General features: G+C 30.6%; 1 protein-coding gene across 3 annotated transcripts; it reads left to right on the top strand.

The window, feature by feature from the left end:
• Positions 1-1,124: 1,124 nt before the first annotated feature.
• LOC134681238 (uncharacterized) lies at positions 1,125-25,683 on the top strand. Of its 3 annotated transcripts, XM_063540760.1 has the most exons (8): positions 1,125-1,193; positions 3,854-3,937; positions 11,786-12,100; positions 16,894-17,012; positions 18,513-18,708; positions 20,467-20,571; positions 23,723-23,842; positions 24,694-25,683. In XM_063540760.1, exons 2-7 carry the CDS (start codon positions 3,871-3,873, stop codon positions 23,806-23,808), a joined length of 888 nt encoding a protein of 295 aa, XP_063396830.1. In that variant the 5' UTR covers positions 1,125-1,193; positions 3,854-3,870; the 3' UTR covers positions 23,809-23,842; positions 24,694-25,683. The 3 variants fall into 3 exon arrangements, with proteins under 3 accessions (XP_063396830.1, XP_063396831.1, XP_063396829.1); XM_063540761.1 differs by having other exon boundaries at positions 16,975-17,012; positions 23,723-25,683; XM_063540759.1 differs by having other exon boundaries at positions 23,723-25,683.
• The last annotated feature ends 804 nt before the right edge of the window (positions 25,684-26,487 follow it).

The raw sequence follows: 26,487 nt of genomic DNA, 5'->3' as shown, positions 1-26,487 counted from the left end.
AATACAATATTTTCCCGCTTTACTATACGAACCGCGGGAAAATACAATTATTTTGACTATAGATCCGTCAGGGATAGATCCTAAATTAATCCTTAAAACAGGGACAAGTAGCCTCGGGTATAATTAATGATACGTGTGAAATGGCAGTTCAAGCCAATTTAGTCCTTATTTTAAATCATGTATCTTATTTAAAATGCACAGTTACAAGCATTTCAGATAGATAGTGTATAACTGACATGTAAGTATACACTCATAATGTTTTATTATTTTTGGGAAAACAGAAATGCTCTATATACATGATATATGCACTTATTTTCTATATTCAATAGTTAGTTTTAATACGACCTCTATAGGGAAAACGGTACTATTACATTTTCCTAGCATTAGGTTGGCCTTTTGTGTACCCAAGACAGGTGAAGGAAGTCAACTTAGGAGCGCCGTGAATGGATGTAAGGGTACAATATTTTTTTTTATTTATCTATGAATAACTGCAGTGTTTATATTTACACTATAAATTTTAAAACCTATTGAAATATTTTCTAGAGAATTATTAGAAAAGGCTTTAAAAATTTTATAAATTTGTGCAAAATGACGGTGGTCATGGATAACATAAACAAGCTCCGTTGGAAATTGGTCATGATACTATTTGGCCTCAATTTTAAAAATAGAGTAATAAAGTACTAACACCACACATAACTGTTTTATCCAGGTTTTTATTATAAAAAGTGTTAAGATTAGAAAATGTTAGTATTGTCGCCTATGGCAGAATAAATAGTACCGCTTTCCCTATAAGTATTTGAATAGTTCGGTTAGTCAATTAAAGCGCTATATTTATATATCCATCTGGGTTATTTAGACTAAATGCTGATACGTCGCTAAATAAAGCGACTGGATGATCGAGACTTATCTAGTTTACGTAACGAGTCTTTTTATAGCTAATTTTTGTATTTATTTTTAGCTTGTCAATCATTTGTCGATAGTTTCGTAAATAATTAATAAACAAAATTGACACTTTTATACATAGATGTTTTTAACTAATTGATTTTATTTAGATATATATATAGTAATACTATTACGTTAAAACATCAACAAATAAACATATTTTCTTCTTACCAGGAAGTATAAACAACAATTAATACGTGGCTTTGTATTAATGGATGATGTCAAATTAATCCTTTATAATCATATACAAGGTATTTGTTTTAAATTGTGTTCACATTAAGTATGTTATATTTAAACATGACAATTTTATACAGATACAATGTAACGCCAACGTATAAACAAAAAATATTATTATTAGAGGGAGCAAAGGGTATACATGGTATAACTGTTATGATGTTTTGGAGCAATTTAATTCTTTGAAATTTGTTATTCTATATATATATTGTTTCTTTAGCTGTTATTGTATTATTCCTTGTAACCTGCTATAGGGCTACTATTTTTGTTATCTTTTATTGTGAGAATGTATTTGCTGTTCACTGTAATTGAAAAATTGAAAGTTTGCATTCAGCAAATCATTGGTAGAAACTGAAAATCATTGATCATTTGGGTTTAATATTCATCTGATCATATAGTAGTAACTTATTCGGAGAAGGAATCCAGTAACATACATATCATATAAACATATTTAAAATCCGTCGGGTCCAGGACCATTCCAGTATATCAGCTTTTATATTAATCACAAAATAAAGTTAAATGATTGTCATTGTCTATATTGATGTATACATGTGTGTCATTTATTTTCTTGTTTGTAAATGTAATTCATATGCCCTAATGTGTTTGTAGATGTTTTTGTGTTCAGTTAAATTGTTCCTTTTAAAATTGTTACACGATGATGACTGCTGTACCCATATTTTGACTATTTTATTTATTATGTCTGTTTAGTTAACACATCATTGTAAATATAACGGAATTGATGAGACTGTCATCAAAGTGCGAGGATTAGCGCTATTAAACCAGGTTTAATCCACCATTTTCTACATGTGAAAATGCCTGTACCAAGTCAGGAATATGACAGTTCTTGTCCATTCGTTTTTGATGTGTTTTGTTATTTGATTTTGCCATATGATTATGGACTTTCCGATTAGATTTTCCTCTGAGTTCAATATTTTTGTGATTTTACTTTTCACATGCTAATTTCATGATTTTTGCGGACCTTTTAATTAGGAAAATCATTGATTTGATTTGATTTGATATCTTATCATAATCCTATGTAATACATTCCACATACTATGAACATGCATTAAATTTAGTTATCTAGAATTGGTTTACTCAATAATATAATTATTTTTTGTTTTGGAATACTTTTTTCAGCATTTGTTATGTAAATTTTTTAAGAAACTCAAGCGTGCTGTAATTTTAAAGTATGTTTACTTAGTTATTATAAGAGAATTACTGGGCTGACTACGTGTTCCTTATTGAATAAAATTAATACAATAAATAACACAGACTCTGTTTAAAAAGTGTTTCTGTTTTTATCCTCATCAGGTACCCCTGACCATATGTATTCCTTTAAAATTGTTCGAATTTGATTTTCCTGTTTATATGGGGAAATTGTTCCCTGTATCCCTATACGTAAAAAATAAAATTCTAACAATTCTTTATATTACAAAAAGGAAAAAATACGGCCATTATATCATAAGGTTTTTTATTGTCATATAAACATTATTAGTGTATACAAAAAACAAAAACAAAATCAGACATGATATAGGAAAAAAATGATAACTCTTAAAATAAATGAACAAAAGGGAAAATAAATAGCTATCTATAGAGCGTATTCGTTGTATCTCTGAGTTATCATTTAAAACTGGTTGAACATCTTGAACAAAAAGATAACTAGAGATTTCTATTGGTAGATTTCCCAATATATCTACCTTGGCTCAAACCAAAAACAATAATTATAAATCATATTATAGAAATATGTTATAATTGAACTTTAACTAAAATGTCAAATGAAAATTTGTCATCTTCAAAACCAAATGTGAAAAAGCCTGTTGCTTAAGCTTTGGACTTACGATCATTTTATTAAAATTGAAAATAGATTCCTTATAGTGTAATAACATTAAAATATCAATAGGTTCTCCCAAGAGAGATCATTTATTCTAATTGGGATACTTCATTACTTGGCAACAATTCTTGTTTTACATTATTTTACAAATCAACAAAACAGGACATGCTATGACAGAGATGTGAAAAGGAACAATCAGACTCATAATGTAATGGCAAAATGCGAATAATAACTTATTGACATGCCACCGTATACAAACGCAACATTAAAAACTAAAGAATGACACAAACACCTAAAAAAATACGGAATTATATCAGCTTCTCGAGAATGATAAGCTTTTCATCTTCACATTTGAAACAACTGTGACTAGTAATGAAAATTTCTACATTAACCGACAAAATAAAGAGAAGGATTGAAATTAGATTTTAACCATTTTAATGTTTTCTATTGTCTTGCAAAAAAAAAATCATATATCAACAGATGTCAAGTTGTTTTAAAATTAAAGAATGATCTTGAATCTTGAGAAACGAATGTTGAAAAAGAATGTGGAATGTTGAAAAAAAGGGGGAAACATAATGAAAAAAAAGAGTTTGGAATGTTAAATGTTGACTCACCATCCCTTCTCGATCATGATTGAATTAAAGAACAAAATTCATTAATAATGACTGTAAACAGCAAATGTAAAATGTCTTACAAGACGAAAGGACTGAAATGTAACCTTCCCTATGTGGATTGTGTTCATTAATTTAATACCAATTGGTGTTGAATTTTTAAGGTAAACTCATTAAGTGATCTCATAGTTTAGTGCATTATATAGTATAAATGAAACTGTTTTGTGTGTTTTAGATACCATGTAATAAAAAATGTGGCTCATCTTGACTCCTTGTTTCCTGTCTCAAGTCATACCAATAACCGCATTTACTGCTCCTGGTAAGTTACGCAAGTAAAGATACAACTTCTAAGCACGTGTATTAGAACCAATACTATATTAACTTACAAGTTTGCTTACATCATTCACAATGCTGATTTTTTATTTGTATTTTACTTTGTTATTCCGATTTTGCTTTTATTGTTTTCAAACATGGGTTTCATTGTTCTCTGATATTTCTTGTTTGTATATAGAAAGTCGACGATGATATAGAAATTTGATAAAAGCTTTCGTATGAAACGGTCATATGTTTGAATGACTTGTGCAGGACGTACAGGTTGAATTCCTGTAAATATTGACAATGCAATGTCCCATAGAAATTCCATTTACGGTTAAAACTGTACTACTTTTTCTATGAAGTTTTGAAAAAAATCATATGCTAGAATGGAATGTTCATATGTACTACTATTTTTTTTCAAATGTCAAAATTTAGGGCTGTGTGGCTTATTTTCAACGTTTATTTCCCCCAAATTTCTAAGCGTTTAAATTAACACTAAATTTCTTAACTACCCCTACCTTAACTGTAGGATTACCATATATTTCAATATAAACAATATGTATGTGTATATTTCCTGGTAACTATGTCTCTTTAAGATGAAACATAGAGATCATAACTGGGAACCAGTATGTCAAAAAAAAATTATCATTGAATATTCTATATCCTCCCCAAAAGAGACGTGATTTGAGAAACAGCTGTATTTACAAAGTGCAACCTATAAATACGTAGAAATGTTCGATCGGAAGAGGGTTAAAATCCGATGCTTTGGAAATGGAAATTGTCTTAAACTTTTTATATCTCTATTTCGGGCCAGTAGTAAACTGTGGGCCGACCTTGGTTTTACTGAAATGAAGCAGAATTTATACAAAACCTTTCAATGCCAAAAAGAAAAAGAAAAACGTCTTGCACAGTTAAGTTTCATTTACAAATATGATGATTATGTCTTGTCGCTCAATGACCAACATTTCAGCGAGTGTTTACATCCCATATATCCAAAACAATTTGACATTAATGACAATCCAATATTATAAAATCTGCTTTACAGATCGATCTTCTATCTAATATACTAGTATATATTCATTAACGCGAATGAACAACTTCAATCAAGAATCTTTGCATGAAATATTTAACAAATGGATGGCCATATTTCTATTCCCCAGTCAACCTTTGAGGTTTTGAAAGTTAGTAAAGTATCTCTGATTTAGCATGTTTACATATGCTAAAAATGAACATAATTATCAAATCGTAAAACCCGACATTATTATTTTAAATTACTACTGGGTAGATGTTGAGTGCATCTATTTCGGAGCCAAAAACAAAAACCAACATTCCTGAAATTAATGAGAGGATATAATAGATTACTTTGATATTCATGTCATAACAAATAAATTCCCATTAAGCCTTTGTTATGTATTATAATTTACAAACGTTCAATCGCGAGCTTGGATACACGCTGATAGTTGCTTTGAAATTTGTATTGTGCCCTTTTCAGATAATTTTCTTATACATGCACTTGTAGCTGAAGACTTTGGTGGGATGCCTTGCTTTGTTTGTATTGATATTTTCACAAGCATTGTAATAGAGATTGACGTCTACACACACAATATAAAATAGAAGGACCTGTATTATCAAATTTGATATGAACATGTATGTTGGGAACATTTCAACACCAGATTGTACACGTAAACATCACAAGACAATGTTGACAAGGTTGAAATCCATCCAATCTATATTGTTTGCAAATGTCAATCTCATTTACAATGCTTAATCAAAAGTTGATATTAACAAAACAAGCAAGACAACCAAAGTCTTAATTTACAAGCATTAGGAAATGAGCTCTTGTAACCACGTGACAACAGTAAGTTGCATAACATTTATTGACATGTTCCATTACGTCGTATTTTTTGTACATCGATTCCTTATGTTGAAGATTATTCAATTTCAATAGAATTTCGTTGCCATTTTTTTCAGATCGGATGGATTGGAAATGTGAAATTTGATTTATAACATTATGGTACATATATCGTAGTTAAAACATATCCAAGATGTAAACTGATGAAAGTCTCCAAAAACTTTGATTTTTTCGAAAAACTTAAGGATTTTCTTATCCCAGGCATAGATTACCTTAGTCGCATTTAGCACACCTTTTTAGAATTTTGGATCCTCAATGCTCTTCAACTTTGTACTTGTTTGGTTATATAAATATTTTGATATGAGCGTCACTGATGAGTCTTATGTAGACGAAACGCGCGTCTGGCGTACTAAATTATAATCCTGGTACCTTTGATAACTATTATGGTCAGTTTAACAATTTCCATTTGGTTCATTTATGGAGAGAACAGTAAAGCCCTTTATGGCAGGGTGTTAAAGGGGAAAAGTTTCACTAAAATTATGTCAATCGAATCCTCCTAACAATAATTTGTTTGCCTCTATCTTATATAAGGAATTTAAATACATAAACTGGTCACACGTTTATATCTCTGTAACTATACATAACATACCAATGATAATTTAGTATGAGAACCTATTAATCAGGGGGTTCTGCCATATGATACTTGATCTGCTAAGCATGCTTGTTCTTAACGAGGCTCGAGGGTACAAAAATTTCAGCAAATTTTAAACATTTTTATATTCATTACAAATTTTATTTATTATACTATTAATTGGAACTTCATGATATGGTACAAAAATAAACCAAACTAATCGGTTTGTTTTGGTCCAAGATGACTTTTGAGATGTTTATATTATTGAAAAAGCTCCACATTATCTTTTTTTGGTGCAAAAATGTTTTTGTTTAAAATTAAAATTGAAATATCTTTTTCAAATCATCGGTGACCTTTTTTTTTTTTTTCATATAATCTGTACTTAAACTAAAAAAAAAATAGCGATTTCTGTTATTTAGTTCTTTTTTTATTTCGAAATTACCTCTTCTTCTCCTATTAATAGAGCTTTCTTACAAATTGACGAAAGGTACGTATGCTTGACGAATCATACGTAAGACTCGTTTAAGGGATCCTTTATTTTGACATTTTTAAATAATAGTCGTGAAACTTCGGACAATTATCGTGCATGCAACGACACTTATCAAATTGGATTTTTCTTGAGATATATTTTGGATTTCGGGACGTACGATAGGTTAGAATATGATTATTGATACCACCAGGTCGGAGGATATAATACTACAAAACATTCTAAATATAGAGTAGTCAGACAAACAAAATGCCCCTACAAGACTAAAAACCGGCCCCTCCCCCACTCTTCAATATAACAATGTTGCACTGTTTAACAAAAGAAAAATGTCAAAGCAAATACATTGTCTTCAACCCCAACAGAAACACAAATACTTCGGATACCTTATAATAAAATGAAAATGAAGAGAAAAATATGATCTTCATACTATGCCATATGCTCTCCTCTGATAATATTCATTGCCCCCCTAAATGTGTATATATGATTCACCGGAGCAATGGAACGGTTATTTTAGCGTATAACTGCGTTTTGCCTATAGTCCTGAACATTCATGAAACATTGACCACTGGACGATAAGTGACAACTTCGCGTCTATCTTCCAAACATGTGAAATGTTTAATTGTCATTATAAAGTCCACAATATATATGGTGCAAAATTGTAGATTTATTTTCTTGATATACAAAATCTTTTTTTCTAGATTTATTCAACATTACTTTTTATAAACACTGTAGCATAATTTTTTTTAGCAAATCTCGATATTCCACTTCGACAATTTATTAAAAGTGTACTGTAACAAATAAAAATAAATGTGGATCTTGTGTAACTCGTGCTTAAAAAATTTCCGCGGAAATGTGTTTACTCGTGGTTTACGTAAGTAACGTATCGGACGTAAGTGTATTTGACACTATTTTTTCTCTGTTTGTTTATATTAAAATTGTGTATTATTTGCGATATTATTTTTTTTAAATAAACTTGATTTAGAAAAGAATGCTGTTTTACTGGATAAAACAAAGACTTTTGTAACTGTTATTGTAGAAATGAAATACGAGCTCCTTTTATGTTCGTTCGTACCTTTCGTCAATTTGTAAGAAAGCTCTATTAAATCAATAGAAAAAAAGTACGTTAACAAAAATGCATAAAAAGATTGTGAGCTTAATGAACGGTAACCCAGTATTTTAAATGTATTTTTCTATTAAGTATATGATTAAGTTCGTGTATAGAAAAACAACATAGCAAAATCCTTTATTTAAAAAAAAATGATTTACACCCGCGAGCCCCCTTATTTGGGATTTAAAAGCCTTAGTTTAAACATATTTTATTTTTCAAAATGACAAAAGGATCAGACACAAGTTTTACAACTTAGTAACGTCTTCTCCAAAACAAAAACAAAATATACACATTAATTAATGTACACATCGAATATTTCATACTTACAAATAATTTAAGAATAAAGACTTGAAAACATAAAGGGAAATGTTTGTAGCGAATGAATGGATTTAAATCGAGTGCATCTTTTTACAGTATAAATAAGACACAAACACACCGAATAGTTAGTGGAATTACCTATGCGCAAATTTTGTTCTTGTGGACATAACTTAAATGAGTGTGTGTGTTTTTCTCATAATAAAGAGTGGGATCTTAATGTATTCTCCAATTTTACGAAAAGGATGTCAGCTACACAATGGTAAGTATAGATTTGAAACTTATTCTCATATTCTTTGGTTAAAATCCATTGAATCGTTATTGATAACAAAACATAACAGTAGATATTCATCAAGATCATTCGATTATTGTCATTACATGTATATAGAAATATCTTTAATCACATGTGTTGTAAACAGAATTAAAGAATCAATGCAGAGAAAAACGTTTGGTATTTTTTATATACCTTTGAACAGATAAACAAATATTATCATTTTCTTCAGTACTTAAAGCACCATCACAAAATAATAATAAATCGATAGTAATATTGAAATTCAAGACATTAATTTCGTTAAACTTCAGATTTCTTTGAGCTGAAAAAGTAATACAATATAGTAGATAGTGTTCAACATTTATAATAATAAAACCACATGTCGAACAATTTGCATTTTGTATCAAATTTGCTTTGAACAAGTCCGCACGTAGTGTGCTACATCTGTCATGCAGCCTTGTGCGTAATACAGAATACAAACGATCTCCTAAAGAACCAAATCTCGGAGATTTATTATTTCTATAGTATAGTTTGTGCAAGTTTAATTCAAAAGGAAAATGTAGGAATATGTCTTATACTTAAGTCTAAAGAATTCCGCAGTGCAATAGATGACGGAAAATACGACTGTTGATTAGCTGATAAACGATTTACGGGAATAGTAATATTTGATACAAAATCCACAACCAAATCGTGTAAGAATCTGGCGCCTGGTTATTTATAATCTTATAAACATAGAAAATGTTTTTACCTCCCGTCTGACGCTTTATGTTTTCCATCCCGTCTCTAAATAGATACTGTTCCGCCTATCCGTAACTTGTTAATCCAGTAACTATTCAAGCAGCATCTATTTGGATACTTTCCAACCGATCAGAATTTGCTTGTCCACAGTTATCCCATACTTCTGACGAATACTCCAAAATTGACCGAATAAAAGTCATATTATTTCTTTCCAAATATTCCCTTCTCTTAAGTCTAAGTTTTAGTTTTCACAAAACATTATGCTGCTACGAAGTTTTTACTATCAGCTTATCAACATGCTTACTCCATTTACAATCACTACTAAATATTACACAAAGATGTTTATGCGTATGAATTGGCTCTAATGTAGTGCCATCAAAATCAAAAGAAAAATTACTTTGTATAGTTTTTATACTGAATATCATAACATCTGTTTTATTTGGGTTCAAGTCTCCTTTTATTCCATATTTTTCAAGTTTGTATAGTAAAGCCTAAATCCAAACCGTATAAAAATCTTTACTTAAATCAGCAAATGTAATGCTAGTTACTAACTTATCATTTAGCGCCAATAAAAGTTTGTTGTAAAATTCAATTAATTGATGCCTTTACTGAAGCGGATTTTTTTCATGAATCGTAAACATGTTTAAGGCTCTACAGCACTGTAAAATTACAAAAAGAAGTATTCAAGTCCTCTATAAATTTTAATTACATTTTATGCCCTAACTGTGAAATTACTCATTCTGAATGATTTTTAATTTGCCACGGAAGGCACATGCAGTCAAATTTGTTGAATATTTAGAAGAAAATGCATTCTAACTTTTCGAATTCCTCGGTCAGTAAAAGTTACGGCATCATATCAAATGATATCTCAGTTCATTACTTTGAAGTATCAATCACTCTACCAACAACATATAAAAAGCAAATACAGGATTGGAAGCATATTCATAATTTATATTTCAAAATATTATACATTTATTTCCCGTGTCTGAGGGAGATCTGAAGATGTGTTAACACAAAAATATTCATACTTCACGAGGGCTCTGCCCGAGGGAAATATGATTTTTCGAGGGTGAGCAGATTTCCATATCTCCCGGGACAAAGGGAAATAAATGTTTTATTCCACTGCCTATGCTTTGTTTACTATCAAAACATTAATTATTACTTTGCATACATTTTTTCCCTAATCAGTTTGTTTTTATGAGCATAACTAAACACGGCAAATTCATTGATAAACAGTACGGATCAAAATTTAATTATTAGATATAGTTGTTTTGTTTTATCGTCTGAAATAAATTTGAACATCATGATGATTTTTTTCTATCACTATTTTAAGAGAAATAAGAAGTTCAAAACGTTATGTACAATGATAACCGCGCATAACGTAGCACGATGTAATCCCGAAATTCAGAAGGAATATGATCTCCAGAATGGAATATGAAGATTTGTTCAAAGACTTGTGGGATAGTCTCGACCAATCAATATTAATTAAACTATGTATAAACAGTGGAATAAAAAAATATTCAAAACTTTCCTTGAGGGCATACGATACAGTTTTGATCCCGTATTTACATTTTGATAAAAAAAAATCCATATAGACTATTTTTTACCTGATTAAATCAAATATGTAATAAAAAATATACCTTCATGTGCTTATTTTGGAGTAAAATGAGGTCGAAATTTTGTATATTTGCTCAAAATTTAATTCGGATTTGTGGCCGTATTTTCCCTTTCGAAAGAAAGACATAAATTTTTTGATTTAAAAGATAAACACAAATTGTTTTTTTTGTTGAATAATTTGTAATTTCTGTATTTTATAAGTATCCTAAAAATTTATACATTTTTTATTCAGAAATAACTCATATTTATCAAATGTTCATAAGTGTAGAAAAAAACAAAAAAAATTGCCCTATACTTATATCAAATTTTAAAAAAAATGCACTATTTACGTTTTCATAAAAATTGGCATACATAATCTTCTAACGTAATCAAACTAAATGGCATTTTAGAAAAGAGGGGTCCATGACTAGTTTTCAAGTAAAATAAGTTTGCATGATACAAATCAGTCGAAAACTGAATCTTTTCCCGATAAGTCATAGTTTGACGTCGCAAAAAAAAAATTACGTTCGCAACGTCATTACCTCCCCTGTAAAAGAGGAACGAAAGATACCAAAGGGACAGTCAAACTAATATATCGAAAATAAACTGACAACGCCATGGCTAAAAATGAAACAGACAAACAGACAAACAATACAATGTGACACCCGTCGTGTCGCTTATGTGGTAACAAATCTGGTAAATAGTCTAATAGTGTAACTGTATCGTATGCCCTTTTTCATATATCGTAAGGTTGATATGTGAACGACTACGTAACTCAACCGCTGAAATAATTTTAACAATAAATCAGGCGATTTATTTTAATGTTGTTACCTGTTTTGTTTTTGTCATTGCAGTTAGTTGGGATGTGTCACCAAAACAAGTCGAGTTTGGTAAGAATGTTACCTTGACGTGTACTGTCCACACGACTTCAATTTTACAAGATCGTCATATTCCGCAGTGGGGAGTGAAAGGTCTGACAGAGTTCATATGCCATAAAGACTGTTCCCCAGAGACTGACAAGTATAGCCCAACGATTCAATATCACGCCTCGACATTTGCCTTGGTTATTCATAACTTCAGTGAGACTGATTTAAATGTGAAATACTGGTGTTCTTATGGATTACATAAAATGACCACAAACCTGACTACAGACCTTATTTCCATTTTAAGTGAGTATGCTTTACATATAAGTCTCATTTTGATAATACTGGCGTTTCAAATATGTCTTCTCATTTTTATTTGCACAAGCTTGTGCAGTTTGTTTACTTAGTCAAAAAAAATATAATAAGTTTATGAATTGTTTCCAAATACCAACTTTGTCTGGAATTTATTTGTTTGTAATCTGACTTTCATCAACAGAACGCATCAAAGAGGGGGTAACTTGTTGATGTATACGTCCGACCGTTATAAATTTAAGTACTGTATTGTAACATTAGTAAAAAATTCCCAAATCTTTTAAAGTTTTAACACAATGTCATAGACAATAACATTCAAGAAAGGTTCGGGCAAACCGTTCCACATGTTGTAGTTATCAATTGAACCAGGCATATAACTTGATACGCCAGACGCATGTTCGTCTACTTTAAAAGACGCATCAGTAATGCTCAGATCAAAATAGTAAGAAACCCAAAAACAAGTACAAAGTTGAAGAGCATTGAGGACCTAAATCTCCCCAAAAGTTTTGCCAAATACTTGTAGAAGTATGGGACCATTTGACAGTCAAGAATGAACAAAGGCCATACCATACTTCAAGAGTTTAAAGGCATGACAAATGTATGACACTTAAAACGAGACAGCTAACGATCTTATTTATATAATACAAAACAAAATAATCAAATCACAAATATGACATACAGCATGAAACGACAACCAGCGAATAACTAGTGCCTGCCTCGGGAAATGCACATTCATAATCTAAAGGTGTTAAAATATGTTCGCGCCTCAGCAACCCTTCGCTGGCCTAGTTGGAGTTTGACGATTTGAATATTTACCGATCACCACTTATTGCCCTTACATTTACGTGAAGAACGTTATATATTTCAAGATTATAACTTATGTATCACTCGACTTGATCTTTAAATTTTCTAACACAGTGCCATAGTTAATTTTTTTTATATTTAAGATCGAATAAGATGATTTTGATACTTGCCGTTAAATAGCTGTAATCTTTATAACCTTAAAATCTAAATTTCTATTATTTTTGTTTCCAGGTGATTATGAAAGTATTATTTGTGACATCCATTTGTGAAACACAAAGTTATGAGTTTCAAGTCCAACTTTTCTTGTTCAAGATTTGAACATATATTAAATAAAGAGTTAATAACATCTGAAGGGGGTGGGGGTCATGTTTTGTACTTTTTGTAGGAACCCTTAATCTAACTACCATATACTAAAATGGGCTTTACAAATCTTCTTCAAAATTTCTAGAGCAGTGGAATAAAACTCAAATGTAGCTTTAACTGTTAGCATTTTCCAACCAGTTCGCACTGGAAAAGATAAAAAAGAGAAAAAAGATCTTTTCTTAAACTTTCCTTTGCCAACAAAAGTCTCGATGGCGTCAACTTAGGTTATATCCTTCATCATAAATTCGTTCAGTCAAAAATACCTCATTTTCTGAAAATTCAGTCTGTATCTTGTCTTGGGGAGGATTAAAATCATACTTTGTAAAGAACCACTCTTATTCAAACAAAAACATTCTCTGAAAATTACATTATCAAGATGATTTATTTCTTGGTTGACAACATATTTGTTACGTTTGGTGGACGTTTTTTTTAACAGACTGTCGGAATTCCAGTGGGAACCAATTGTTCTCCACTTCTTGTCGACTTGATTCTTCATTATTATTACTATATAGATGATGTTCTCTCACTAAATAATAAAACATTTGGTGACTATGTTGAACGAATATATCCCATCAAACTAGAGATAAAGGATACTAAAGATACAGTTAAGTCTGTCTCATATCTTGACTTAAATCTAAAAAGTAACAATGAGGGTCGGTTGAAAACAAAACTTTACGACAAATGAGATGATTTCAGCTTCCCAATTGTGAACTTTCTATTTCTATGTAGCAATATTCCAGCAGCGCCTGGGTACGGAGTATATATCTCCCAAATGATACGATATTCCCGTGCTTGTATTTCCTATCATGATTTCATGTATAGAAGATTGCTGCTCTCACAATGAAACTATTAAACCAAGAGTTCCAAAGGTTAAAGTTGAAATGATCCCCTCGTAAATTTTACGGTCGCCATCACGAGTTGTTGACCGTTATGAAATAACCATTTCACATATGATATCGGATATGTTTCTTATGTCGTACCTACAATACCCTTCCCTTTTCATGAATATGAACTACCGAATAAGACTATGTTCCTAATTTGTTATAACAGAAGCGACATGACAGGTGCCACATGTGCAGCAGGATCAGCTTACCCTTCCAGAGTGTTACGTTGTGTGTTTGGCTGTTCGGGCCGTATGAGTGGTAATGCATATAAACATGTGACTACATGGAGAGTGCCATTTTTAATGATCAATAAACCAAAACGGAAGTGATGAACACAAATTACAGATTTGTATAAACGAAACGAATACAATAAAGTATAATCGTTACGAAGACCACCCCAAGTGTTTGGTGGGGTTCGTGTTACTTAGTCCTCAGTTTTCTATTTGTGTCTTCTATACTATTATTTGTCTGTTTGTCTTTTATTTTTAGCCATGGCGTTGTCAGTTTATTTTCAATCTATGAGTTTGACTATTCCTCTGGTATCTTCGTTCCCCTTTTCTAAAACATTATTATAAAGGATTTTGTTAATGTACCTTTACTGGTTTATTTAATATAATACATGTCGCTTTTTGAAAAGTCTGTTTTAAAGTACTTAGTATTCAGATTTTTGCCTTGGTATATCAAGATGTTCAGATGTTGTTGACCTAAGAGAATAACTATATAAATCATCGCACGCAGTAAATTTACTAGTAAGATAATCTGACGCTAGATATATATATAATCCATTAATACATTTAAACATTAAAATGGTTTGAAAATATTTTACCCGTGTAAAAATGGTCATTCAATTTAGTTCTTTAAAAATTAATATTGATGGGTAATCAAAAGGCTTATTCAAAATTTATCTTGCTGTGTGTTTTTGCAGATTATGAATCAGCCCAAAGTTGTAATTTGCGGTAAGACCCATATGGTGCAACAATAGTCAATAATTCGTAATATATAACTGTTATATAAATTATTGCAAGTGTCGTTTTATCTATTTCGCGAGTATAATATGCTTGAAAAAAATCACATACTTTATCTCTGTCAATTGACCATGATAGATTTTTATTAATATTGATACCAATAAGTGTTTCTACTTCCACATAGTCAAATGAAATTGGTTTTGCAAATTTTCACACAAGACATCATTACAATTTTCAAGTTTTCTCTCAGATACAAGGGGCATACAATTAGACTTCCTATCAAATAGTATCATAATGTTGCAGTACACCATTCAATAATGTTTTCAAAGTCTTAATTTACACAAGAGTATAAGTTAAAATATATTTGGGTGATATATGCAGAGTTGTGTCATCAGCATATACAATGCTGTAATTCAGACTTTGTGTGTTTAAATGTAAACTGGAATAAATTCATTTAGATCAGGAACAATAAAGGTCCTAATGTAAATAAAGGCAACAGTAGTATGCCGCTGTTTAAAACTCATAAATCCATTGACAAAAAACAAAATCGGGTTAACAAACTAAAACTGAGGGAAACACATTAAATATGAGAGGAGAACAACGACACAACACTAAAATGTAACACACACAGAAACGGACCAAGCATCAGACAAAATCCCACGAGAATAACAAATATAACATCAAAACCAAATACATGAATTTGGGATAGACAAGTACCGTGACACGTCTTATCGCAATGTGAATTAACACTCAAAAATAAGAGAAAACAAACGACGCAACGTTAAAATGTAACACACACAAAAAACGAACTATAATATAACAACGGCCATATTCCTGACTTGGTACAGGACATTTTTAAAGGAAAAAATGGTGGGTTGAACCTGGTTTTGTGGCATGCCAAACATTGTGCGAACCCGAATATTTCATTATTGTGTCTTGATTTAATCGTTCCAATTTTAACCTTATTCAATCTATTTGAAAGGTAAAACGAAAACCACCTTAAAAGAGTGATCATCACATTCATATAAATCCGGTTTCGATAGTAAGGTGTTATGGTTTATAATTCTTTTGAAAATCTAGTAACAGTTAAGTTGTCAAATTCTTTTAACTTTTTGGTAATAATTTTGTCAATTCATTTGTGGCATGAGTGTGGTACTTGTACTTGTAGTTTGTATTAAGTTGAAAATGAATATAATTGTTCAAACATAGTCCTCTCAAAAATCTTGGAAAGTATGTGAGTAAAATTGACGATAATTGTTAGGACCATCCTTATTACAGGCTGGGGAAAATGGAGTTACTTTTGTATACTTAAGGATATCAGGAAATATACCTCAGTTCATAAGCTAAGGTTATAAATATGGGTAAGAGCATCTACAAATATTGATTTTGATACTGTCAATATTCTTGGGCCAACTCCATTAGTCCCGGTTGATTTATTAATACCTAGATTTGTGAGATATTTCAAGACATCACTATTTGTAAACAACGTGTTATCATTAATTTTGAATTTCACATAAGTGTTTTATTTTCTCTGAATTAAAGTTAGAATGGCAATTTGGAAAAAGGTTTTCTTCCACTGAACTAAAGTGAAGCGGCTCTAGTTAACATTCTCACTTTTATATTGAAAAGTATTTTTTTTTATAATAGTTACTTTATTTTGAATAATGAAAAATCTAACATTTAACAGGTTACATGGTGTTGCTTATCAAATGAAAAATTAATAAAGTATTATGTAAAATAGATAACCTATTCATTTGTTTGTTTTTACTAGAAATGCCAGCACAAAATTCCATTATTGACAATACTGCAGTAGATTTTAAGGGAAGATTACATATAAACATTACAGTTGCAGAAGTGTATCCTGTACCATTGTGCTCGGTTAACATTACAGTAAGCGAAATATACTCAGTTCAATAGTTAATGCTTTCTTTAATTATGAATTAACTGTTAACAAAAATTTAGAATTTTTGAATTACTAAGTCTTTTCTACTTCAGGAATAGATTACCTTAGCTGTATTTGACAAAACTTTTACGAATTTTTGGTTCTCAATGCTCTTCAACTTTGTACTTTATTTGGCCTATTCAACATTTTTTTGTTCGAGCGTCACTGGTGAGTCTTTTGTAAACGATACGCACGTCTGGCGTATATATGAAATTTCATCAATCCTGGTATCTAAGGTGAGTTTAATCTTAAAAGAGTTTGAGCATATTTCTTTTCGCATATTTCATACCGAGTTTTGGATATCTGAGTTTGAGCATATTTTTTTTCGCATATTTCATACCGAGTTTTTGATATCTGATATTTGAAATTATTTTATTGAGTAAAGCCGTTTCTGACATATATTATAACATTTAAGTAACATTAATGTTTTTAAGTCTAACTTACAATACAAGACTTAACAAAGCATTTCTTTAAGACGCAAGATGTTTGACAGGATAAAAACACTCAATGAATATGCTAGGCTTTTTATTTTGTTTTATACAACATTCTTATTTCTCATTTTTGGGCATTATGTTTTTCGGTCTGTCGACTTGCAAGAGTTAAGATCTCAATTCAACAGTCTACAGAACATCAAAAAAATATAGTGCAAGCGGGGCATCTATTACAAAAACTAAATGACAAACATACAACAAGGGGATAACAATCGTATAAATTAAAGCCGAGAAAGGAACGAACATACATATTTTCTCACTATATAAGAAATATATATTAACTTGCATTATATTCATAACTTAAAATCGATGTATCTAATATTGTAGTTCATCTTTATTTATAGTATTGGACCATCTTTATATTTCTTTTGGCTGGCATCATATTTCATTATCCGCACTTTATGTCCAAATATTGCTAAAATTTTGCATATAACATCATGAACATTGGCTCCTTAAACTAGAATAGAAACAGAAATCAAACAAAATTGCATTTATCTCTTTTGTCATTTAAAATTACTGATTGAATTCTTTTTAAATAGGTCAACATTTTCATGGAAAGCACAGAAAATCAGCGAAAAATTTGTTTAAAAATCATCAAATCTCTAATTTTTACTCCATATATTTTTTATGGAAAAACTCTTTGTTGTTGATACTGAAATTACTGTTTACATGATGTTAGATAATGAAAGGGTCAACGACTTTGTTTTTACGGTATACATCATTGAAAGGTGGTGTTGTATGTTGGAAAATACAACAAAACGTCAAAATAATCGAAACGTCATCGGATTTGAGACCATAAAATGTTTTTGTTTTTCACTATCAACTAGGTAACATATTGATAATTAGCTCACAATAAACAATCCTGATATTTCAAATTACACGGCTTTCTGAACATCTGTATTTAACCTTTATCGCACCTTTTACGTTTCTCATTTGCTATCATTATTTTCCTTGTAGAAGTTAAAAGGACAGATTATATCTGAAGTTACACTTAATGCAACGGTTTTTGATATTAATAAATTTCAAAAGAAAGTAGAAGTGGTGGGTGTCGTTGACTGCGGACTAGAAAAATATGAAAGACATATTAAGATTGATTGTTGCATAAATAGCACACTAAAAAACTTGCTGAAACGAAACTTCACTCTTTGTCAAGGTAAGTTTGCTCTGTTTTCTTATCATAATATTACCATCTTGTTTTTTTCAGTTTTAGTACATGTTTTACTCGATTACTTTTTGTTATTATCAATACTTCAATCTGTGGCTTAGTTTTTGGTTTTGTATACTAATAGTTCTCTTTAGATGATCTTTATCGTTTGCCATGATATGATCTGCTTGTTTTTAACTAATAAGTGCAAATGTAATTTGGTATCGTTCTACTCTTTTTTTCATGCGGAACCGTCTCATTTTTCACTTTTTGGGCTGTCACTGAAATAATTTTAGGAAACAACTTTTTCGCATGTTAGACTGTTTTAGCAAACTGAAAAAAACATATGGATTTTAAATTATATTGTCATAATTGAGTTCAAGATATTAGGTCCGAGTAAACAGTTATCGTCCTTTGATTTTCAAATAGAGTCCCTAGGTTGGACAGTGTGTTACTTGCCATTTTTTTTTAAACCTCTTCCGAATTTATTTTTCCTTGTTTAATGCCTCAAAAATCAAGTAGGGGGCTGAAATGACACTGTAAAAAAATTGGAAATGAATTTTAAAGTAAAGATTTGGTCCTCTGCTCAAAAAGTTTAGAATCAGCACTTTGGAGAGCTGTCAAAAGATTTCAAGTCCACCTCAACATAAAATAGTCCATAGTTAAAAAAGCTCAGGTGGGATTTTTTTAATTTTCATTTAATGTCTAAAAGAAATGCACTACAAAATAACTGTGTTCTCGAACCATATCTGTAATATTTTGTTTTTAAGTAGGGGGAGTGGATGCAAATCTTTTTAATTTCCTCGAAAACATTCAGAATTATTACATTTACATTTAATTAACAAAAGTGAGGATCAACATTCTGAAAGTATGCATTACAGGGGAAAAACGCACACGAAATAACAAAGTAGGACGCTACATTTGTTAAATTCTAGGTGCTTCTTTTATATTCTTTTATATCATTAAAATGACAAAGATAATCGTAGCTCTGTAGTTGGTATATGTTTGGACATTTTTGGTTTCAATGCTCTTCAACTATTGAATGGATTGTGTATCCGATTCCATATCGAACGACATTGGTATCAAGATTCTTATGAAGACGAAACACGAGTGCAAAATTATAAGCCCTATATTTTTAATAACTGTATACACCCATCTCCAACTGGGTTCGTAACTTTGATGGATTGAAATGCGCGTATGTATTTAATCAAAGAAAAACCTCAATAATTCATATAGTTCTAAAGAATATCGTATTTAAGACAAAATCAAACGTAAAACTTTATAAACCAACAGAATAAATGGCCTTTTTGTAAATATTTTTGACTAAAATTAATTCGGCTCGTTAAATTTACATAAAATTTGTACAAAATACTTACTTTGACCTTTTGGCAAAAATATCAAAATTTCAAAAACTTGAACCAGACACATTATCGGAAAAAAATTGGTAAGATATATTACAGTTTGACAAACACTTTTTTTATCATTGAAAAGCTTCATATTTTCTTAACAATAGCACATGATTAAAACGTTCAGCCGATTTTATAAAGTTACCTCACATCAGTGTTATGTACCACCTTAAAGAGTTAATAATTACACTAAGTTCATTAAGTAGGTTGCTTTGAGGTAAACATTAATTTTATCCGACCATATAAGAAAGGATAATGAAAGAGATCAACAATGTTACTGTTATCAGCTGTATTGTTCCTGTTATTTGAATTTTGAGCTAATAAAAATAATAAAAGCTGTTTTTTTTTGTTTTGCTTACAGAGTTACATGCAATTGAATCCTCAGCTCCATTCGAAGTCGTCACTATAGTTGTCGCTAGTGTTTTAACACTGCTGAGTTTGGTGTTATTAATATCATTGGTCATACGTAAGTATATTCATGTTGTTATTGCTTTGAAAGTATTACTAGTATGCAAGTTTGTGTATAGACGTAACTATCTGAAATTTATAATAGATATTTTTTTTTATAATTAAAGGGAATAGAAGAACACCGCTGTTCGAAAGTCACCAATCGATCGAGAGAAAACAAATCCGAGGGAAACACATCAACTGTACGAGGAAAACAACGAAACAACAGAAAACACTTAAATGCAACAAAAACAAAACGACTATGTAACACACACAGAAAATAACTATAAGATAACAACTACCGTTTTCCTGTCATGGAACAGGACACAGAAATACACAAATAAATTACAATAATATATTTCAATATGCTAATAGTTGTCAAACGTACCAGACTTATACGCCAGACGCGGGTTTCATCTACATAAGACTTATCAGTTGCGCTCAGATCATAATAATCAGAAAGCCAAACAAGTATAAAAGTAAAGAGAACTGATAACCTAAAATTCCAAAAGAATGTGTTAAATACGGCTAAGGTTATCTATGCCTTTGATAATAAAAACCTTACCATTTAGAATATTTCATACTTTTGCAAACAGTAAATTTATAATACAAATGACCTGGGGCAGCAAATCAAACAGCACATTTGTATATCACACGACTGGGTTGACGCTACAAAATAACGTCACAAGTAAATATATTTAATAACATGACAAGACTATAAATATAGAATTGTGTTAGTTATTAGATAAGTAATTGTATTGTCTAGCTTTGTCGATTTTTCTTCTGAATCAAACTGTAAAACAAATAAAGTGTGTACGTTTAGTTGCTTAAATTAAATCTTACAAATGATCTTGGTGATTAATTATCTATACTTTTACATACGAATAGAAAAAAAGAAAAAAATAGAACATTTAACAATATCCAATCAGAATTACAAATACAACATCATAACCAAATACATGAATGTTGGATACAAATATCGTTACTAGTCTTGTAGCATACAAAATTCCTTGAAAATCATGTAATGTTGATTATTTTAAAGGTGTGGGAATATGGAAATTTCAGGGAATATATGAATCTATAACCATTATTTTTGTCTGCAAAAAATGACGTTGCTCTGTACTAAGAATCCTGTCATTGAGTTATTGTGCTATGGTAATTTTTTGTATTCTTGCCTTTCTTTTTTGTTAATGTGCTTTGTCTATACGCCTTTTTTGTGTGTTTTTTTGTTACTTAATTGTTTGTTTTCATAGTGCATAAGATTATATTACAATGTTGACTCATGCACCTCTATTTTTGACATTTTTACCTATTGTGTTGGTTGTCAAACATCGTTGTTAATATATCGATTTTCTTACCATACCAGTAAGAGGTTTAGCTAGCTATAAACCCAGGTTTAATTCTTCATTTTCTAATTAAGTGAGTGTATACACCAATTGAAGCATAAAACAGTTGTTATGCATTCGTTTGATGTGTTTGATTATGCCATTTGACTTTCGATTTAGAATTTTCCTCGGACAGGGTTATCGTTTCTAGCAATGCATGCACCACCTGCCAAGGGAATTTCTTCTCAGTCAAAATATCACAATCGTAAATAGATAGGAAAATATCCAGATAGGGAAAACTGCGAAACTTTTATTAAAAGAGAACACTTTATAAATCACATTCAAATGATACACTAGGACAACGAGAGGCTGAAAACGACAAGAAAAACAGATATGAATCAATATGTGCAATTCATTACAGTTTTTTTCCTTCTTTCTTATGATTCCGTAGTTCATATCGTAAACATGGTTACTTAAGATTCATTGTCTCGAAGCAGGGATATTTTCAAATAATTTTTACGATATAATTATGAAATAACATTTGTAGCAATTCATCTTTTTGTCATACAGCTTCTTGGAGTGTAAAATTTATATTTTCACACACTGGCATGTCCGCAAATTTATATTTTACAACATACATGTACGATAACTTTATATTTTTAACTCTTTATTCTATGATTATCATCACTTTAAAGATCAGAAAAAGTTAAGCTAAGTCAAACTTGTACGTGTGCTAGAGGTATTGACACATGTACTATAAAAAAAAAAGAAGACGTGGTGTGAATGTCAAAGAGAAATGAAGAGACAAATCACCAAACGAGAACAAATGACAAAGACAAATTAACAGCAATAGGTCACCGTACGGTCTTCATTAATGAGCACAGCCCATACCGCATAGTCATATATAACATGTATAAAAGACCTCGTAATCATAAATGTAAAATAATTCAAACGAGAATTCTAACGGCCTAATTAATGTACAAAAAATGAACGAAAAATATGTAACACATCAACAAACAACAACCACAGGAAAAGAGACTACTGAATTGAAACAGACACATACATACATAATTTTAATGTCTGTGTCGTATTTGTCTCTTGTGGACAGTTGTCTCATTGGCAATCATACCACATCTTCTTTTTTATATAATGTGTTGGGGTGAAATATGTTAACGGGATTCAAAACCCTTCCGTAACCTGGGACAGTGGTGTTACAGTACACCATAAGAACGAACTATAAAAAAAAGTCGAAGGTTAAACTTATCAAATGGATTCACATAGAAATACATGTAATACAAACAAATAGTGTCTTTGTTAGTCTTGTATGATTTTTAATTTTAGTTTTTTATAAGTTAAACTTATCAAATGGATTCAAATAGAAATACATGTAATACAAACAAAGAGTGCCTTTGTTAGTCTTGTATGATTTTTAATTTTAGTTTCTTATGATATATATATAAATATAATTCGGAGTTTTGTATGGCGTCTATTATCACTGTACTAGTAAACATATTTGTAATGGGCCAGCTGAAGGACGCCTCCGGGAGGGGGAGGTTCTCGCTACATTGAAGACCCATTGGTGACATTCGGCTGTTGTCTGCTCTATGGTCGGGTTGTTGTCGCTTTGACACATTCACCATTTCCTTTCTCAATTTTAGTGGACGTGCTCGTCTTCTTTAAATGCAGCACTATTAATATATACACCTTTGTACTGAGTACATAAACAAATATTTTAATTTAGAAAAACTGGTAAATTGTATATGAACAAACTTTAAATTGAGCAACGATTCTATGAAACATGAACAATAATATTTAGCAACAATACAGCTGTTTTATTTTTTACAGACTACAGAAACAGATTTCGTGGATATTTTGCTGTTAAGAATACAAACAATAAGAAAACTGTCAACTACGTATTTCAAAAAGAATAACTTGACAATAATAGTTGGGTGTAAGGATTTACAGGTTTATATTTTACACGTAAATGATTATTTAACACCGATTGACTAATCACTTTTTTCAATTTCATACTTGTATTTGTATAAAACACTTTTGGTATCATTTACTAACATAGACCCCGTCACTGCTTTTTTTTTAATTTCATAACATTGAAAAAAATCTATGCATGTACAAACAATAACTCTAAAAAATTATTACATATATGTAATAACAAAATCCGTATGGTATATTAAAAAAATTTGACAGAAGCAAACGCTAGACTATATATAATTAAGAAATGAGGTTTGATTGCCAATCCACCAACTTTTAAATAAATTGAATGTAAGGAATTATAGGCAATCGTACGACCTTCAACAATAAAAAAAACTTATATATATATATATATATATGGTCAATCGTAAAAATGATTTTTTCCGGAGGAAGAAAAAAGAATTATTCATAATTATTCTCAACCCGGGATTAAATGATAAATAATATTCTTATTTTAATGTTACATTTTAAAGACTAAAAATGACATTAGTAGTCTCCCTTGTATTTGTTAACGTCATGCTATTGTTAACGTCAATCAATCGTTTTATATACAAGTCACATTACCTGAAGATCTGTGAAAGCAGTATAAGTACACCGTTATTATCTTTTATAATTTTCTTATATATATATATGTATCAACTTTTACAGAACTTTCCTATGATTATGATATAAAATTGGAACTATTTTTTTCAACGTTTAGAATGTATTTACTATTCCTTAGTATTCCTTACTCTGTTGTAGTAAAATTATCAAACAGTTAGTGTTAATTTATTTAGACATCAATAACTTTGTTGATTTTTAATGAAAGAAACTTTTACATATTCTAGAAATATCATCTGATGAAAAAAAAACTGTAAATACTGATACCAGGACTACGCATTTGGAAGTCAACATCACACTACAAATGACGTCAACTACTTTCCATGTCACGTACTTCTTAATACATAAAAAATATGACATCGCAAGATTATTTCGTTTCACGAAAACACGACACAAGACTCCCCCATAATTTAGGGGTTTAATATTTGTCTCTAACTGTTTGGACTTGTGTTGCTTTCATTCCTTTGAGATATTGTTTGTTTGGTTTTCTTTCATTTTAAACAACCCCGCATTTGTAATGTTTTATAAATGAATAGTACTATAAAAAACATATCATGTTGAAAGTAAAAGTCATCCATTACACCTTAACATAAGTATTTTTGAATTTGTATGAAGTATCAAAATTGAAAACGTGTGTAGTTTATAACCTAAATATTTGTTGTGATTATTTTGTAATTAATTTAGTTGTATGACAACAGGGCATCTTAGTTTGCAAAAGAGAGAGAGAGAGAGAGAGAGAGAGAGAGAGAGAGAGACAATTGTTCTTGTGATTATTTTGTTATTAATTTAGTTGCATGGCAACAGGGCAGCTAAGTTTGAGAAGAGAAAAAGAGAGAGAGAGAGAGAGAGAGAGGGAGAGAGAGATTGTTGTTGCGATTATGTTGTTATTAATTTAGTTGCATGGCAACAGGGCAGCTAAGTTTGAGAGAGAGAAAGAGATAGAGATAGAGAGAGAGAAATTGTTGTTGTAATTACGATTATGTTGTTATTAATTAAAATGCATGACAACATGGTAGCTAAGTTTGAGAGAGAGAGAGAGAGAGAGAGAGAGAGAAATTTGTTCTAGTAGATAGTTATAGAAAGATGTGAGGAATTAGATAATCAGGATTTTTTTACCACACACAAAATGTGTTTTTCTTCTACATGTGTGGATTTAGATTTATTTTTATTTTTTTTTATTTTTGCAGTTTTGAACAATAAAACATCTTTTGCTTTTATCAATTTATCATTTTAATGCAACTATACTTGGTTCCCATTTTATAAGATTAGTAAAATCTTTTTACAAAGAGCCACGACATACATGAATATGTTTATTGTTTGCATGACTAAAGTTTCTAAAGGAAAAAAAATACTGGATCAGAGTGTATATGTTTTCCTTTTATTACAGTTCAGAATATGAGGGCATTTGATTAACTTCAGTCTTGAAATGAATTTTTGAAACTACTGTACGTTTAGACGTTCAATTTTTGCACACTCGTTTTACCCCAATGTGTTTTTTTGTTTGTTTGTATCATTCAAAGCGAACAAAGGGCAATCGATTAAAATGTCTGCTTTTTTGTATAAAGAAGGGACGAAATGTATAAGAGGGACAATCACACTCATAAATCGAAAATAAACTGACAAAGCCTTGGCTTAAAATGAAAAAAAAACAAACAAGCAAACAATAGTACACATGACACAGCATAGAAAACTGAAGAATAAGCGACACGAACCCCACCAAAAACTAGGGGTTATCTCAGGTGCTCCGGTAGGGTAAGCAGATCCTGTTCCACATGTGGCATCCGTCGTGTTGCTTATGTGATAACAAATCTGGTAAATAGTCTAATTCGGTAGGTCACATTCATGAAAGGGGAGGGGACTGTAGTTACGACTTAAGGAACATATCCGATGTCAATTGTGAAACGGTTATTCCATAACGGCCACCAACTCTAGATGGCGTCCGTAAAATTTACGAAGGGATGATTTCAACTTCACCATTTGGAACTCTTGGTATAATCATCGATTTGTTCGTTTCCTGTAAA

This window comes from Mytilus trossulus, chromosome 8 (assembly GCF_036588685.1).
Source record: "Mytilus trossulus isolate FHL-02 chromosome 8, PNRI_Mtr1.1.1.hap1, whole genome shotgun sequence".
Classification (NCBI taxonomy): domain Eukaryota; kingdom Metazoa; phylum Mollusca; class Bivalvia; order Mytilida; family Mytilidae; genus Mytilus; species Mytilus trossulus.
The sequence above is the reverse complement of the archived record's forward strand: the minus strand, read 5'-3'. Positions and strand labels throughout refer to the sequence as shown.

What these genes read in the sequence shown, in the direction of transcription:
- LOC134681238 (XM_063540760.1), top strand. Translation starts at nt 3,871, where the DNA reads ATGTGGCTCATCTTGACTCCTTGTTTCCTGTCTCAAGTCATACCAATA. An exon ending in AACCGCATTTACTGCTCCTG is followed by an intron (nt 3,938 to 11,785) that starts GTAAGTTACGCA and finishes TTGTCATTGCAG; the next exon opens with TTAGTTGGGATGTGTCACCA. An exon ending in AGACCTTATTTCCATTTTAA is followed by an intron (nt 12,101 to 16,893) that starts GTGAGTATGCTT and finishes TGTTTTTACTAG; the next exon opens with AAATGCCAGCACAAAATTCC.